Here is an 18,997-nt window from a genome sequence, read left to right as displayed (position 1 = left end):
AGCCAAGACCTTCTCCCCCCTTCTTCTAAAATATATAAATAAATAAAATAATTTATATATATATATTATAATTATTATTCATTCATTCTCAGCCAGGTAAAGCTGAACTGCAGACAAACAGCCAAAAATGATAAAAAGTCAAGCAATTTGCCTGTAAGCCAATCTACACTTCCACCGATGATTAAAGCCAAGTACACACTATCATTTTCTGTAGATTTTTTTTTGTCCCTTTAGATTTACCAAAAATATACAATATATGAGGTCAAACCTTAAAAGTTAAAATTTTTATGCAATCAGGCCCTTGTACTACATGGTTTTGGTAAATCTAAAGGAAATCAGCAAAAAAAAAAAAAAAGTTGCATAGCATGTATGGGGTCTTACACAGCACAGTCCTGGCTGGCAGGGCAGGATACCTGATTTTTCTCTGCTGCAGTTAACACTTGCAGATCTTGCTTGTCAACAAGACTGGACAGTGAAAGTAGAAGCAGCAGAAGTATGGGTGAGCTCACCTCTCTGCTCTCCACCTCCTATTAGCAAGCTTCTTGTCAGCACATGAGCCCTGCTGCTCAATGAACTAGAAGTGGGTTAATCAGTAAATACACTGGTTAAAAAAGGATAAGTTCACAAAAAAAAATATAAAAAATAAAGCTTTTTATTTTTTTATGGTCAGCCAAGGTTGGGCATTTACACACACACACACACACACACACACAAAATAAATAATAATAATAATAATAATAAAAGAGTGCAGTTTACCTGGGTCTATGAAATCATGGAAAGAATCCATAATTCCTTCTTGCAGTGAGTAACGCACGCAGCCAATCTCACAGGGAACAAACCTCTGTTCACATGCAGCGGGCATGTCTCCATGGCTGAAAATATTTATGACGTAAATCACTTTTTTCTCCAAACCTGGAAATCAAGTTGACATGGTTATTAAAAAGCATGGATTAGTATTGCATACTGCTTCCTGGTACTGTCAGAGTTGCAAAGACATGACAATCTGTACAAGAGAATGCAGAGGGAAGGTACAATATACACTGCTGTGAAAAAGCATTTGCCCCCTTCCATCGTTCGTTTTTTTGCATATATGTCACACACTTAAACGATTTAGATAAAACTAATTTTATTACACAAAGATAACCTGCGTGAATACAGAATGCAGTTTTTAATTAAACTTCATTAAAGGTGGGGACGGGGGGGCGGAGTACAAACCTGCCTGGCCCTGTGTGAAAATGTAATTTTCCCTAAAACTAATAACTGGTTGTGCTACCCTTGGCGGCAACAACTGCAATCAATCATTTGCAATAACTGGCAATGAGTCTTTCCCATCACCGTGGAGGAATTTTGGCCCACTCTGAAAAATTGTTTTACATTTTCCAGCATGAATGGTCTGTTAAACCACTTCAACCCCAGAAGAATTTGTCCCCTTAACCACTTAGGGACCGCCTCACGCCGATACAAGTCGGCAGAATGGCACGGCTGGGCACAAGCAGGTACAGGCACGTTACCCTTTAAGAGCCCAGCCGTGGGTCGCGCTCACAACCTGGTCCTGAGCTCCTTGACTGTGCCCACAGGACCCGCTGGCCCGATCGCCACCGGTGTCCCGCGATCGGGTCACAGAGCTGAAGAACGGGGAGTAAACAAACCTCTCCCCGTGCTTCCTAGTTGCCCGTCACTGATCGTCTGTTCCCCGTCATAGGGAACGGCGATCATTGATGTCACACGCCAAGCCACGCCCCCCTACAGTAAGGAACACACATTAGGTCACACTTAACTCCTTCACTGCCAGTGACATTTTTACAGTAATCAATGCATTTTTAATCACACCGATCACTGTATTTAATGCCAATGGTCCCAAAAATGTGTCAAAATTGTGTCCGCCGTAATGTCGCAGTCACAATAGAAATCGCTGATCGCCGCCATTACTAGTAAAAAAAAAAAAAATTATTAATAAAAATGCCATAAAACTATCCCCTATTTTGTAGACGCTATAACTTTAGCACAAACCAATCAATATATGCTAATTGTGATTTTTTTTTTCCACAAAATATATGTAGAAGAATACGCGGAAACTGAGGGAAAAAAAATTATTTTTATATATTTTTGGGGGATATTTATTATAGCAAAAAGTACCACCAAAAGAAAAACTATTTGTGGGAAAAAAAGGACGCAAATTTTGTTTGGGAGCCACGTCGCACGACCGTGCAATTGCCAGTTAGACGCAGTGCCAAAAACGTGCCTCGTCCTTTAGCTGTAAAATGATCCGGGGCTTAAGTGGTACTGACCGGCTCACGCAGATATACTGAGGCAGAATGGCTCTCCTGGGCAAAATCCTGCATAGATTACGGTTTTGTCCATGAAAGCCACTAGAGGGCACCCAAGCGCCGCCAGAGGCACATGTGATTGTGTGCACGAGAGCCAGTGCGGGGATTAGTGTGTGTAAACACACAAATCCCTGTGCTGCCAGAGGAGAGAAGACAAATCGTGTGTTCCTACAAAGTAGGGACAGCAATCTGTCATCTCTCCTAGCTAGTCCCATCCCCACACAGTGAGGGAACACAAATTTAACCCCATGATCGCCCCCTAGTGTTAACCTCTTCCCTGCCAGTGACATGTATACAGTAATTAGTGCATATTTATAGCACTGATAGCTCTATAAAATGTTAATGGTCCCAAATATGTATCAAAAGTCCCATCTGTCCGTCGCAGTACCACAACCCCCCCCCCCCCCCCCCAAAAAAACACCACACAACGTTCCCATAGTTTATAGACGCTATAAAACTTTTGCGTAAACCAACACATAGGCACACTGTCACTCCCAGTCACAGTGTCACTGATTGCAGTGATCATTTATTTACTGATCACTCCATTTAGTGTCAGTTGTAACTGTAAAAAGTGTCAGGGCAGTTAGTGTTAGGTCCAGGGTAGCCCCCTACCCCCCCTAATAAAGGTTCAACCCCCTGATTGCCCCTAGAGTTAACCCTTTCACCCCCTTTTGCCAGTGTCACTAAGCGATCGTTTTTCTGTTCGCTGCATTAGTGTCACTGGTGCCACTAGGTAGCTAGTTATTTTTTAGATTCACCGCCAGGTTTTTATAGTGTTAGGTACCCCCATATACTACCTAAAAGATTTTAACCCCCCGATTGCCCCTAGAGTTAACCCTTTCACCAGCGATCACCGTATAAGTGTCACTGGTGACGCTGGATAGCCAGTTATTTAGGTTCCCCGTCAGGTTTTTATATAGCATCAGGGACCCCCATATACTACCTAATAAAGGTTTTAACCCCCTGATTGCCACTAGTTAACCCTTTCACCAGTGATCACCGTATAAGTGTTACGGGTGACTCTGGTTAGTTTGCTTTTTATAGCATCAGGGCACCCATTTATTACCCAATAAAGGTTTAACCCCCTGATCACCCGGCGGGTGATATCAATTAGGTTTTAGGGTCAGATAGGGTCTGCGTCGCCCCAGGCAGCGCTAGGTTAGTGCCAGTACCGCTAACACCCACGCGCAAAGCATACACCTCCCGTAGTGGTATAGTATCTGAACAGATCAATATCTGATCAGATCTATACTAGTGTCCCCAGGAGTTTAGGGTTCCAAAAAAACGCATTGTTAGCGGGATCAGCCCAGATACCTGCTAGCACCTGTGTTTTGCCCCTCCGCCCAGCCCACCCAAGTGCAGTATCGATCGATCACTGTCACTTACAAAACACAACTGCGGCGTTCGCAGAGTCAGGCCTGATCTCTAACAGTTTGTTTTGGTAGCGTTTTATATTTAAATCCTGAAGGCAGTGCTTGGTTTTCGGGGGCCCCATACACGGCTAGGCTCCCAAAAAGTCCCCCACATGTGGTATCCCCGTACTCAGGAGAAGCAGCAGAATTTATTTTGGGGTGTAATTTCACTTATGCCCGTAGTTTGTAATATTCCCGCAACATGTGGCAAAATATAAAATATTCCATGGACTCAACATGCCTCTCAGTAAATAGCTTGGGGTGTCTACTTTCCAAAATGGGGTAATTTTGGGGGGTTTTGTGCTATTTTGGCCTTCGAAACAGTGATAGGTAGTGAGGAGTGAAATCAAAAATTTGCACCCTTAGAAATCCTGAAGGCAGCGATTGGTTTTCGGGGTGCCGTACACGGCTAGACTCCCAAAAAGTCCCCCGTATGTGGTATCCCCGTACTCAGGAGAAGCAGCAGAATATATTTTGGGGTGCAATTCCACATATAACAATGGCATGTGTGAGCAATATATCATTTAGTGACAACTTTTTTTTTCGTCATTATTCAATCACTTGGGACAAAACAAAAAAAAAAATATTCAATGGGTTCAACATGCCCCTTAGCAATTTCCTTGGGGTGTATAAAACACTTTCCAAAATGGGGTCATTTGGGGGGGGGGGGGGTTGTACTGCCCTGCCATTTTAGCACCTCAAGAAATGAGATAGGCAGTCATAAATTAAAAGCTGTGTAAATGCCAGAAAATGTACTCTAGTTTGTAGACGCTATAACTTTTGCGCAAACCAATAAATATACGCTTATTGCCTTTTTTTTTTACTAAAGACATGTGGCTGAATACATTTTGGCCTAAATGTATGACTAAAATTGGAGTTTTTTTTTTTAAGAAAAATCTAATAAAGATATTTTCTACTTTTTGTTATTTCAAAATTTTCAGTCTTTCCTTTTATATCGTAAAAAAAATCAAAAAAAAACAAAAAAAAAAAATCGCAGAGGCAATCAAATACCATCAAAAGAAAGCTCTATTTGTGGGAAGAAAAGGACGCAAATTTGGTTTGGGTACAACATTGCATGACCGCGCAATTACCAGTTAAAACAGTGCAGTGCGAAATTGTAAAAAGACCTCTGGTCCTTAGGCTGAAAATTGGTCTGGTGCTTAAGTGGTTAAAAACATTTGCGGGATATTAATTATAGCAAAAAATAAAAATAGTTTTTTTTTTTTTTTTCAAAATGGTCACTCTTTTTTTGTTTATAGCACAAAAAATAAAAACCACAGAGGTGATCAAATACCACCAAAAGAAAGCTCTATTTGTGAGAAAAAAAAGGAGGCAAATATTTGTTTGGGTGCAGCATTGCACGACCGCACAATTGCGAAGCAGTGCCAAAATTGTAAAAACTGCTCTGGTCAGGAAGGGCATAAAATCTTCTGGGGCTGAAGGGGTTTTGAGAGAGAGAGATATATAAAATTTCCAGACTGATACATGTCAATGTATGCTTTTCATTTATTTCTTGAATTTCTTTTGATCGCGGCATGAGGTGTTGCTTTTTGAGATCTTTTAGCATGCTTCTTTGTCAGACAGCTTCTATTTATGTGATTTTTTTGATAACAGGTCTGGCAGTAATAAGGCCTGGGTGTTGCAAGTGAAATTTAACTCTGCTTTACAAAAACCGTGGTTAATCACAGGCAATTACTTTTTCACATAGGGCCAGGCAGGTTGGGACAGCTCATTTCCCTAAAAAGCGATTGTGAGCCCTGGTTCACATTGATGCGATTTGACATGTCGATTCCCAAAATAAGTTTCTGTACTACTTTTGGTGATTTGGGGGTGCAATTTCCATTGACATATGTGCAGAAACCCACACAGATGTCTCCGAGATCACCCCCGAAGTCAGGACTGACGTATGGGAACGAAATTGTGCGAGTTCAGCTGAACGTGCACGATTTCATTCCCGCAGTCAGCGTGAATCTAGGCTAAAAAAGTTTTTTTTTTCCCTGCTCTGTGCAAGAGTTTTGCACAGAGCGTCCGATCCTCCTTTTCTGGGGTCCCCGGCGGCACTCCTGGCTCCTTTTCATTGGGTGCCCCCACGGAGAGAAGCTTTACCTGGGGGCACCCATGCAGGCGCCCCTAGGTCCTGCTGCTGCTTCCAGTGACAGACAGCAGGACTCGGCCCTGCCGTCACTGGATTTGATTGACAGCAGCGGGAGTGGCTGCTCCTGCTGCTATCACTCTATCCAGACAGTGGCTGAAGAAAGAATAATTGCATGCATTTAAAAACTGCATTTTGTATTTACGCTGGTTAGTTTTTATTTTATTTTTTTGATTTATGAAATCAGGAAGAGGGCAAATACTTTTTCACAGCACTGTATCACATCCTCCTACACTAGCAGCTTATCTTGTACATACGCTGCCAGAAAGCTTGTCTTAGGCCGCGTACACACGCGGGGACTGTTCGCCCAACTTTGTCCGTCAAACAGTTTCGGCAAACAGTCCGCTCAAAATTAGCATGGACGGACATGGCCACACACGACGAACGAACAGTTTGCTGAAACCGTGCGCGATGACGTGAACGGCACGTACGACGGGACGAAAAATACGACGTCCTATACACTGCATTATAACTTTCGGCGTGTAAATCCTTTCTGAGCATGCGCGGAACTTAGTTTGACGAACAAGCCTACACACGAGGGGACTGTTCGCTGAAACAAAGTTTCAGCGGACAGTTTTTCGGAATTTCCGAAAAACCTTGTTCAGCGGACTGTTCGCTGAAACTGTCCGCTGAAAGCCCACACACGAGCGGACTGTTTGCCGAAACACTGTTCAGCGGACAAAGTAGGGCGAACAGTCCCCGTGTGTGTACGCGGCCTTACAGGTCAGTAAGTAGGATCAGGACCCACTCAAATCTCAGCAAAGTGCTCTGCAAAGCATGCGCCGAGGCATGCGTTAGGCACTATATATTAATTTTGAATGCTCTATACCAGTAATGGCAAACCTTGGCACCCCAGATGTTTCGCAGCTTCCTTTTCCCATGATGCTCATGCACTTCGCAGTGTAGTTGAGCATCATGGGAAATGTATGTTCTAAAACATCTGGGGTGCCAAGGTTCACCATCACTGCTCTATACGATGAGGGCAAGGTCTATGCTGGCCATTATTCACTGTAAGCCAATCCAACACCGATCCCATATTTCTGGGTAGTAGATGTTAGTCTCTTGACTTTATCGGGGGCAGAAAGTGTTTTCCTGCAAAGATTTCAAAGCTTAGAAAATACTTGAAATAGTTTCCAGATCTCATGGAACCTAGGCTAAAACTACATCTACAGCTATGGTAGAATAGTGGTTCTAAACCCCATTGTTTTGCTAAACTATTCAAGGAGGTTGATACCTGCTCTGTGCAATACCATTGCATTGGCCCCTTACCCTCTTCTGGGATCCCCCACCACTGCAGTCTGGTCCTTCCCTCCTGCATGTGCTTCCATAGCAAGCCACTTACTATAGGGGTACATATGCATCCATAGACATACGCAGTGCGGCTCGGCCACGCACCTCGCTCCCTCCTCAAAGGATTTGACAGACAGCCGCAGGAGCCAATGTCCCCCCCCGCTGTACTCAGTCTGTTCTGCGACAGCAGGAACAGACAAAACGCTACTGCAGATGGGCACAGCATTGGATTGAGAGGACGCGTTTGTGATTTCTTGTTACCTCAGGATAGGTATCCTTCTAATAACCGATATTGCCATACAAAATATACAGCACTACAATAGGACATAGCGCAAAACAAACAAAATAAAGGATATCCTCTAATTTAGCTCAATTTTCCGAAAAACCTTGTTCAGCGGACTGTTCGCTGAAACTGTCCGCTGAAAGCCCACACACGAGCGGACTGTTTGCCGAAACACTGTTCAGCGGACAAAGTAGGGCGAACAGTCCCCGTGTGTGTACGCGGCCTTATAGGTCAGTAAGTAGGATCAGGACCCACTCAAATCTCAGCAAAGTGCTCTGCAAAGCATGCGCCGAGGCATGCGTTAGGCACTATATATTAATTTTGAATGCTCTATACCAGTAATGGCAAACCTTGGCACCCCAGATGTTTCGCAGCTTCCTTTTCCCATGATGCTCATGCACTTCGCAGTGTAGTTGAGCATCATGGGAAATGTATGTTCTAAAACATCTGGGGTGCCAAGGTTCACCATCACTGCTCTATACGATGAGGGCAAGGTCTATGCTGGCCATTATTCACTGTAAGCCAATCCAACACCGATCCCATATTTCTGGGTAGTAGATGTTAGTCTCTTGACTTTATCGGGGGCAGAAAGTGTTTTCCTGCAAAGATTTCAAAGCTTAGAAAATACTTGAAATAGTTTCCAGATCTCATGGAACCTAGGCTAAAACTACATCTACAGCTATGGTAGAATAGTGGTTCTAAACCCCATTGTTTTGCTAAACTATTCAAGGAGGTTGATACCTGCTCTGTGCAATACCATTGCATTGGCCCCTTACCCTCTTCTGGGATCCCCCACCACTGCAGTCTGGTCCTTCCCTCCTGCATGTGCTTCCATAGCAAGCCACTTACTATAGGGGTACATATGCATCCATAGACATACGCAGTGCGGCTCGGCCACGCACCTCGCTCCCTCCTCAAAGGATTTGACAGACAGCCGCAGGAGCCAATGTCCCCCCCCGCTGTACTCAGTCTGTTCTGCGACAGCAGGAACAGACAAAACGCTACTGCAGATGGGCACAGCATTGGATTGAGAGGACGCGTTTGTGATTTCTCGTTTCCTCAGGATAGGTATCCTTCTAATAACCGATATTGCCATACAAAATATACAGCACTACAATAGGACATAGCGCAAAACAAACAAAATAAAGGATATCCTCTAATTTAGCTCAATTGTTCATGCTACAAAAAAGGACTTATACTCAATTGTAAATGAATATACATTTTCTCCATTCTATTAAAGAAGAAGTAAACCCTAATGGGTTTACTTCCTCTTTGATTCCCTGCAAAGGTAAAGCATAACGGACTACTATGCATCGCATAGTAGTCCATTATGTGTCACTTACCTGACACAGGAGCCAGCGAAGTCACCGCTGTCCCCTGTAGTTCCGAGCGTCCATCTACTTGCTGGGTCTCGCTGCTCCGGCGCTGTGATTCGCCAAAGCAGCGATGACGTCACTCCCGCGCATGGGAGCCGGCACTTGCAGCATATCGCCGCGATCTGCGGCTTACCCAGTGCGCCTGCATGCCTCTGTCTACGGCGCATGCGGTGGCTGTCTTCAGGTAAACACGGTTTAGGAGATATTTCTTGGACCTACAGGTAAGCCTTAATCTAGGCTTACCTGTAGGTCAAAGTGGTTTGTAAGGGTTTACAACCACTTTAAATGGTCTCTGGAAGGTTTCTGATGCAAATACAGTACATCCGGAAGGTATTTACAGCTCTTCACTTTTTCCACATTTTGTTACGTTACAGCCTTATTCCAAAATGGATTGATTCTTTTCTTTAACCACTTCAATAGCAGGCACTTATACACCTTCCTGTCCAAGCCAATTTTCAGCACTGTTGCATTTTGAATGACAATTGCGCAGTCATGCTACACTGTACCCAAACAATTTTTGTTATCATTTTGTTCCCACAAATAGAGCTTTCTTTTTGTGGTATTTGATCACCTCTGCGGTTCTTATTTTTTGCGCAACAAATAAAAAGACCAGAAATTATGCTTCACTGTAGGGATGGTATTGGCCAGGTTATGAGCAGTGCCTGGTTTCCCCCAGACATGACTTGCCATTCAGGCCAAAGAGTTCAATCTTTGCTTCATCAGACCAGAGAATGTTGTTTCTCACAGTCTGAGAGTCCTTCAGGTACCTTTTGGCAAACTCCAGGCGGCCCGTCATGTGCCTTTTACTGAGGAGTGGCTTTCGTCTGGCCCACTCTACCATAAAGGCCTGATAGGTGGAGTGCTGCAGAGATAGTTGTTCTACTGGAAGGTGTTCCTCGCTCCACAGAAAAACGCTGTTAGAGTGACCATTGGGCTCTTGGTGACCTCCCCGACTAAGCCCCTACTCCCCCAATCACTCAGTTTGGCTGGGTGGCCTGCTCTAGGAAGAGTCCTGGTGGTTCCAAATTTCTTCCATTTACAGGTGATGGAAGGCCACTGTGCTCATTGGGACCTCCAAAAGCTGCAGAAATATTTTCTGTACCCTTCCCCAGATCTGTGACTCCATATAATCCTGTCTGAGGTCTACAGACAATTCCTTGGACTTCATGTTTATGCTATGACATGCATAGTTAACTGTGGGACCTTATATAGACAGGTGTGTGCCTTTCAAAATTATGTCCAATCAACTGAATTTTATTTTTTTTCAAATATAAACTTTATTCAATACCAAGGAGGAAGGGGGGGAGGTTCCCACAAGACAAACAAGGGAGGGTCCAATGTCACGGTTATACAATCAAAATATAACATTTATGGCAATTACCGATATATCAGACTTCACTATACATATTCACATGCGCAAGAAAAACAGGTATCTGGTATTATGTGGAGCTACGTCCTCCCTCTTGCATTCCCTTATCGATGGCCCCTAGTTCCTCCTCTTTTTCCCCATTAACGATAATGTAAAAGTAGGGAAGGGGAGGGGGGGGGGGGAGAAAGCATGACGGAGGCTCCAGGCTATGGGTTTGGTACAGTTGGTGAGGAGTTCTGTGTCCCTAGAAGTTGCTGACCCTCTGCAGAATAGAGGAAGATCAGCCATTTGTCCCAGGTCTTCTTATAGGTCTCTTGCCTATCCATTCAACTGAATTTACCACAGGTGGACTCCAATCAAGTTGTAGAAACATCTCAAGGATGATTAGTGGAAACAGAATGCACCCGAACTCAATTTTGAGTGTCATAGCAAAGTCTGAATACTTATGTACATGGATTTTGCTTGATTTAAAAAAAAAAAATTGCAGATTTCAAACAAACTTTTTTCACGTTGTCATGGGGTATGGTTTATAGAATGTTGAGGAAAATAATGAATTGAACCCATTTTGGAATAAGGCTGCAACAAAATGTGGAAAAGGGGAAATGCTGTGAATACTTTCTGGCTGCACTGCAAAAACATATTTAATGCTGTATATGCCAACAGATGACACTGTACTTGCCCATTTTCACGACAGCCGATTACATACCTTCCGATTTTCTATACAGTCTCTCATGATATCGAATTTGATCTTGATGTCTAGAGACCTCTTCTTTATGTTGCGCCTTTAAAAAAAAAAAAAAAAGACAAAATCGTGTGATCAAGGACTAAAAATTGTAAGTCCACCATAGAACCACATGATGATGGGGGAGGATGAGGCAAACATCCCTTTTGTGACTTAGTGTACCGATGACAGATTGTTGTAATACGTTTCATGCTTTGACTTCCTTCATCCAATAATAACCAAACTCAGCAGAACTTGTTCTACTTTGCACAACTTTAAAATAATTCAGCATGAGATTTAACTCGTTAAAACTGTTACCTGCAAAATGATGTAAGTCCTAACTCTGGGCTCTGCAGTATGTTATGCTTTTCTTTTTATACTCGCCTTTTCCAGATGTCTTCAGGACAACACACAGGGGTCTCTTAAAGTGGTTGTAAACTCTAATTCATAACTTTTCCCCATGTAATGGAGCCTAGAGTAACTTACATGTGCATGTCTCTTATATTGCTCCAATGTGGTGCCACCACTGGTAACTTCAGCTTACTTTGTACCACATCAGCCAGGAAACCCACTGCAATCTGTCTCAGACAGCCCTGGACCCCAAGATTTCACCTGGGAGAACTAGTTTACGAAGTATTCCCAAACCGTGACAGCTCAATCCTCATCTTGGAGGATGTTCCCCCAATGCATCATCCTCCTGCAAAAAAGGGGAGGAGGGAAAGAATTGCACCCATGCATGCATCCTAGGACTTCTGAGCCACGAGAACCCATAAAATGATCTGAAATATCCCTCCCCACCCCAAGGCCATTGCTCGCCAAGGATCTGTAGGGGGGGGGGGGGGGGGAATGGTCACCGAGCTGACGGGGTATAGGCACAAATTAAAACACTAAGCCCTTGTACACACGGTTGGAGATTCCGACGTAATGTGTCCTATCGGACCGTTTTGTCGGATATTCCAACTGTGTGTGGTCTCCATCGGACTGTTTCCGTCGGAATATCCGACGGACCAACTTTTCCAACTTGCCGGTAACATTTTCTGACAAAATGCTCCGATCGGACATACTCCGATCATGTGTAGCCTACTCTGACGGACAAAGTGCCACGCATGCTCAGATCAAATTCCTAGACCAAAGCTATTGGCTACTAGCCTGTACGTAGTCCCGTCAGAACGAAATAACGTCATCACGTTATGTACAATCGGATTTTCCGACAACTTAGTCCGACCGTGTGCATACAACATCACTTCCGGACCTCTTCCGGAATTAATCCGTCGGAATTACTCCGATGGATTTGGTTGTCGGAATCTCCGACCGTGTGTACAAGGGCTTAGTGTTCCGTCCCTGAAGATATCATGACGAAACGCACAGGGTGGGGATTGTCCGCTATCATGCGAGTATGGAGACTCGGTCACAGCCCATGTATGCAGCTGGAGAGAAGACTTCTTATAATGCTATATTTTTAAGTGTCAAATGTAATACTTAATTTAATGCGACCAATGATTTTATGGGGTTTTACTAATAGTTTTATGCAATGACAATTGTTTTTTCATGTTTCCGCCCATAATTTGTCTACAAAATTCATACTGAGAAGGTCTTTTGGAGGATACACCATTGTCGTGGATTGATTGAGCGAGAGCTTGACCAACTAGTTCTAGTCATTAGTCACTAGTCCTGGTGATGGTTTCACTTGGGATGTTTGCACTTTGGAATTAAAACCTACTGAGAAGATTTATGAAATTGAAGATTCTGAATGCAGGACACTGTTCAAATAACACTTTTTATTGCGACAACATCACACAAGACACTTTTGAAGCACAGGACACATTCATGTACTGCAGGAGTGTCCAAACTTTTTTCAAAGAGGGCCAGATTTGATGAAGTGAACATGCCTGAGGGCCGACCATTTTGCCTGACATTCTTTGAACCATTAAAATTCGGTCGTTCGAGCACTAATACACGGCCCAACAAGAATTCTCTTGCCTTTGTCGTGCTCGTTCCCAACATACAGATGAATGCTCTGCTCTTTAGGGGGTACCGTTAATTCTTAATGGTACCCCACACATTGGAAAATGTGGGGTGCTTTTGGTGCAGTGCAATTAAAAAAAAAAAAAAAAAAAAAGCTCAGGGACTTCTTTCCCTGCATTTTTGTGAGTAGGGACGTCCATTGAAATTAATGGGCTGCCCTACACATAGCACGCAGCCACACAGATGTGAACCAAGGGCTTGTTCACATGTCAGGTTGGAGGGGCAGTAAAACCACATGGTTAAGCTGTTTTTACCACCCCCAACTTCTCCCCCTTTAGCTGCAGAGGGAGCAGCTGGAGGTGTACACATGCTCTGGCTGCAGCTGGAGGTATACCCAGGGTGAATGGGCCTGCACCACTTCAAGTACACACAGTTGCGGTATAGTGATTCTGCATTTACGGGCTTAAAACAGGTGGTGAGGAGGCAACATAATGCCTCTTTACCGCCATTCAAATGCCTCGGAAAAGATCTGTGCATGGATTGCTTTTCAGAGGAGCAACAGCCCTGGCTAATATCACACACAAGCCCTACAAAAGCAGTTTTGATGGTACAAGAATGGGGGGGGGGTCCGGATTAAAAGTAACATACACACACACACACACACAGACACATGTGCACACACACACACAGACACACGTGCACACACACGCGAATAAAGCCCTTTTTAACACTAATTTAGCTTGTAACATAGTACAGTACCTTTCCAGCTTCCTCATTCAGCCGGGTACTGCACTGTAGGAAGAAGCAGAGAGCACAGCACACTCCTCTGCACTTTACTTTCACTTTTGAAGCTCACGGAGCGTCTCACAGTGCCAGGGATCGGCTCATCTGACAGCCCTGATCCCGCGGCACACTGATCGAGAAAGACCAGGCAGGCCGTTCAAAACCGGACCGCGATTGGCCCGCGGGCCGGACTTTGGACATGCCTGATGTACTGGGTTCAGTATTCAAGAAAGGTGTTGTAGTTAGCACGGTTATACAGTATATTATGGATTTATAACTGGGGAGGCATCAATTGATGCTCCTTTAAACAGCAGCTGCTACTCTAATAGATTTTGGTGATCCGTGGCTCATACACATTTTTTACGTACTTTGAAAGCTGGCAATCAATATATAGTAGTAACTACTTACCAATACTTTAGTAACTTGTGCTGCCAAAGAACCCCCCTGAAAATTAAAGACAGACAACTGCCATTACATTAACCAAATACATTTTAAACAGTGGAAAAAAACAAAACAAAACAAAAAAAACACAAAAACAATTATAGTAATCTGGATGCAACTCTTCTTTACTTGCATGTCACCAAAGATCCTCTTCAAATTGCTGAGCTTCACAACCAGTTAGTTTATTTTTTGCAATCTGTGTCCCAATATACATACACACACACACACACACACACACACGCACACACTATAAATGAACCCTTTATAATATATTATTTCCTCTTTTGTACTATAAAAATGGGGCAAATTTAGTTTTTTAACCCCATTATGACAGGTGATTTAGCCACTGTGTATTTGGAAAAGGTCAAGGACCTTTTTATTTTCAACACAAAAAGGTGCTTTTTTGGTTCAATAGACTTCAATGGAGGAGAAGCTGCAGAGAAGCATGTAGTGCGCTTTTGCAGCGATTTACGTTTTTTAATCTGCCCATTAAATTGGCCAAATAAAACAATTAAAAATAAAACATATAAATGCAAAACACAAATCACAGCAAAATCGCATGTGCAGAAATGAAAAGCACACAGCAAAAAGCACTGCAGAAACAGATATACTATACACACACACACACACACACACACTAGAGGATATATAATGCATGCACTATTAAAAAAGGGTGAATCTGGTGAATATCAGACTCCGATCAAATTTTTTTAAAATAAAAAACGAAAAACAATGTCTCTTTCTTCAAAAAAAAAATAAAAATTAAAAAAAAGCAGCGTGTGATAGCACATGGCATGCTGTCACTAGAGAGCTGCGGTGAAAAAAAGCACTCGGGCCTCAAGAAAATGGCCGCCAATGATCCGAATAGGAAAAACCTACAGAAAATAGCAACTGAAGCTCACAAGGGGAACCTGCTCTGCCCCCATCCAAAATGGTCGCCGGACAGCGCCATGCGGTGACGAGTGAAAACCACATCACAGAACAGTGCTGCCTCCAACACAGCAAAATACCTCCACAGGCACCTTTTTGGGACCCCCCACACCGGAACCAGGACCATCGCTAACAACACAGACCCCATATAGGTTTGAAACCCAGTGATCCCCTGTACACAAACCGTACAGCAGACACATGCAGTCGCTCCCCCTGATTCGGGGGGGGGGGGAGATAGGGACGTGGGAGAGGAGAGGTGGCCCCCGAATCAACCTCCCAGGGAATGCCCAGCTGCTCAACCCCCCGAAGCAGGGAGAGCCGTACTTACCAGTCCTGAAGAGCTGGGAGACATTCCATCACAGACCCACTCCTACGCAGTTACAGGGTGGCTGCTGGCTTCGGTATACCGTGATCCAGACATCAGTAGCCCGGTCATATGTATACCCCGGAGCATTGAAGCTCACCGACCACCTCTGGAGCTGAGGTATGTCGTGGCCTGCCGAGCCATAGCTGCGACTTGCACACACTCGATGGCCAGACTGGGGGGACTACAAGGATAACTTAACCAGCCTGTCACGCAGCCGGCAGTTGATAGAAGATACATTCATCTTGCGCAAAAGCATAAGTCCTGCATCAAAAAAAATGGACCAAAGGGCCCGCAGGGTTCCTAGGTCATTCTCCTTCACTAGGCAAATTAAAACTGAAGCTGCTGGGGCAGCAGGGAGGGTTGTTAGCACAGGGTCCGCCCCCCTGGGCAGTACTGACAATTCTGTGTATTGTGTTACAATTTTGCCTAGTTCTCCTAGTGGCAGGATAACAAACCCATTTCGTTTTTTTTTATATAAATATTATATATATGCTGTTACTGATTAAAATGTTTGTGTTTGATTAATCGATTTTTTAATAATCGATTAATCTACTAATTTCGATTAATTATAAACGCACATACAGAGCCAACTACTTTTAACTGATCTCCTTGCATTGCAGCTCTGCATTAGTCAGTGGTAAATGTGGTATACACTATATACAATCACCCGACACTAGTTAGTTTCCACAATCCATGACTTAACTTCACAGTTCACACAAATACGTTTTAAATTCAAACTGTAGCGCTGACGCAAGTCATTTTTTTCCCACAGTAGCGTGACAATCCCTCCACCTCCGGTCTAACTAATCACTCTCACCTTATGGAATGGACCCCTGTGCAAACAGGTGGTCATGCAAGCGGGTATCAAAATTGTTTAACACGGACCATAAACTTCTCTCACGTCTCCTTAGATCTCAGCAAGGACGCCGGGTCATGGGTAGAAAGAAAAGATCTAAGTGCTCACCGCTTAAGTATAAGATTTCATTTTTGTGTTCAAACACAAACTACTCACATAATGATGATAAAAACACAGCATGTAAAGCCGAAAATCGTGTTAGTTCTATAGGGCAGCAGTGGGTGACGTCATGCGTAGCTCCTCCCCCGTTCATGTTACGTTCAATCAGAACTTCAACGTCACCGGACTCCTCCCCCTATCCCTTCATTAGCAGACGGAGGCAATTGGGGAGGAGTCCAGTGACGTCACTGGATCTCTGACGGAACTCCCTGAAGCCGGCAGAGAGGTGAGTACCAAACAAAAGAATTTTGATTGATCAAAAAATTTAAGATTAATTTCTCAAATTAATTTCCACGGCAGTGCTGGGCAAATGTGATGAGCTGATGCGAACTGCATTCATATGGAATTTATTTTCGTTGCCATCCATTGGAAATGCGCTCACAAAAGTACCCCAGTGTATCTGGTGTGAGAATAACCTGATTACATATATAGACCTGTACAGAATAGAACGTTTATATCTGCCTGAAGCTTCCAATGACATTCTTACTTTTCCTTGACCAACACCTGTGGAGGACCTTGGAGGACTGGGGGGATCCGACTCACGATTCCTCCACTCTTTGGCTTTTTCAGCATACTTCTCTTTTTCTTCCACCGTCAACAACTACAATTGGGGATTAAAGAAATGTCATTATATAGGAATGTAAAACAGGTCAACTTTGGATTGGAGCACATTAGAATTTAAATGTGTAAACCCTCACAAAAACAACCCATTCCTTTAAAAACAGAAATGAAAAGCAAAAACATTTTCGTATAGATATAGGAAAACATTATAAATATACACTCAGCGGCCACTTTAAACAGGTACTCAAAACTTTTGGAGGAAAAAATAAAAAGGGCTAACTTGCGTTTGAAAGACCTCTGCGCAAATACCACGTCACATAAAATATTGCAACAACCGCTATTTTATTCCCTAGGGTCTCTGCTAAAAAAAATATATATGATTTTTGGGGCTTCTGAGTGATTTTCTAGCAGAAAATACAGGATTTTTACTTGTAAGCAACAAGTGTCAGAAAAGATTTAGTCTTTAAATGGTTAAACTGAGAACTCTACACAGGGAGTTCAGCCCATTGAAGAAGAAACATTGTATCACTTTGATCTTTTCTTGGCAGCCTGCCCAGAGAGGAGGAAAGTCCTGATGTCTTCAGGCAACTTAAGGCCCGTACACACGGTCGGACTTTTTGACAACAAACATGCAAATTAGCTGTTTTGGAGCAACACCCGACTGTGTGTACGCTCCATCGGACAAACTTTTTCTGTTTTCATCGGACTTTTGTTGGCTCTGCGAACGGACAAACTTTCTGGCAACAAAAGTCCGATGGAGCAAAGTCCTACCGTGTGTACGCAAAAGCATCGGACTTTTGTACAAGGTACAAACACGCATGCTCAGAACCATTGCAAACGATCAGACTACAATACAGAAGTTGACCAAAGGTGGCGCTGGAGTCATTGAACGTCCTCTTTTGAAGCGGCGTCAGTACGTTGTGACGTCATTACGTTCGTGTTTGTTGTCAAAAAGTCCGACCGTGTGTATGCAATACAAACTTGTGGACAACACACTTTGTACAAAAGTCCACGGAAAAGTTTGTACAAGTCCGACCGTGTGTATGGGGCTTTACATTGACTTCTATCACAGAAGTCTTCTGCAAGTAGCACAATCTGCCGATGCAGATTAACTAGGGATGCAACAAATGGTTTTGGTGCCGAAACCGATACCGAAAATGAAAAATACACTAGGCCGAAAACCGAAACCGATACCGAAACAGCACCAATACCGAAAATGACTGTTTTTAAAAAATATTTTTATACAGGAGGTGGTCAGAGACTGGGGACATGGTACAGGAGGTGGTCAGAGACTGGGGACATGGTACAGGAGGTGGTCGGAGACTGGGGACATGGTACAGGAGGTGGTCGGAGACTGGGGACATGGTACAGGAGGTGGTCGGAGACTGGGGACATGGTACAGGAGGTGGTCGGAGACTGGGGACATGGTACAGGAGGTGGTCAGAGACTGGGGACATGGTACAGGAGGTGGTCAGAGACTGGGGACATGGTACAGGAGATGGTCAGAGACAGAGGACGTGGTACAGGAGGCATCCCCCATTGCAGCCAGTGTGCCCCATTGCAGCCAATTGCAGCCAGTGTGCCCCATTGCAGCCAATTGCAGCCAGTGTGCCCCATTGCAGCCAATTGCAGCCAGTGTGCCCCATTGCAGCCTGTGTGCCATTTTGCAGCCAGCCTGTGCACTGTGTGCAGGGAAGAGAGCCGCCTCCGCCGCCTTTTTGATAACAGAGCCGGGAACATCACAGCTTTCATTTCAATTGCTGTGTGTTCCCGGCCGTGCGCCGTCACACGCAGCCCCTCCCCCTTGTCCGGGCACTTTGATAGACAGATCATCCGTCCAATCCTGCAGATGATCTGTCTATCTAAGTGCTCGGACAAGGGGGAGGGGCTGCGTGTGACGGCGCACGGCCGGGAACACACAGCAATTGAAATGAAAGCTGTGATGTTCCCGGCTCTGTTATCAAAAAGGCGGCGGAGGTGGCTCTCCTGCGCTATGATGGGCGTC

General features: G+C 44.1%; 1 protein-coding gene across 1 annotated transcript in view; it reads right to left on the bottom strand.

Annotated features, from left to right (window-relative positions):
- The window catches only part of MAEL (maelstrom spermatogenic transposon silencer), a 50,277-nt gene that overhangs the window by 27,095 nt on the left and 4,185 nt on the right, over nucleotides 1–18,997 (bottom strand). Inside the window, exons 2-5 of the mRNA XM_077479742.1 lie at nucleotides 16,919–17,032; nucleotides 14,087–14,122; nucleotides 10,916–10,991; nucleotides 757–912 (exon numbers count right to left, since the gene is read on the bottom strand). Coding sequence (XP_077335868.1) covers nucleotides 757–912; nucleotides 10,916–10,991; nucleotides 14,087–14,122; nucleotides 16,919–17,032 — 382 coding nt within the window. The remainder of the gene's footprint in view (nucleotides 1–756; nucleotides 913–10,915; nucleotides 10,992–14,086; nucleotides 14,123–16,918; nucleotides 17,033–18,997) is intronic.

The sequence above is a fragment of the Lithobates pipiens genome, unplaced genomic scaffold (genome assembly GCF_037356315.1).
Source record: "Lithobates pipiens isolate NorthernLeopardFrog02 unplaced genomic scaffold, aLitPip1_a1.2 Scaffold_16, whole genome shotgun sequence".
NCBI lineage: Eukaryota > Metazoa > Chordata > Amphibia > Anura > Ranidae > Lithobates > Lithobates pipiens.
This window is presented reverse-complemented; position numbering and strand designations above follow the sequence as displayed.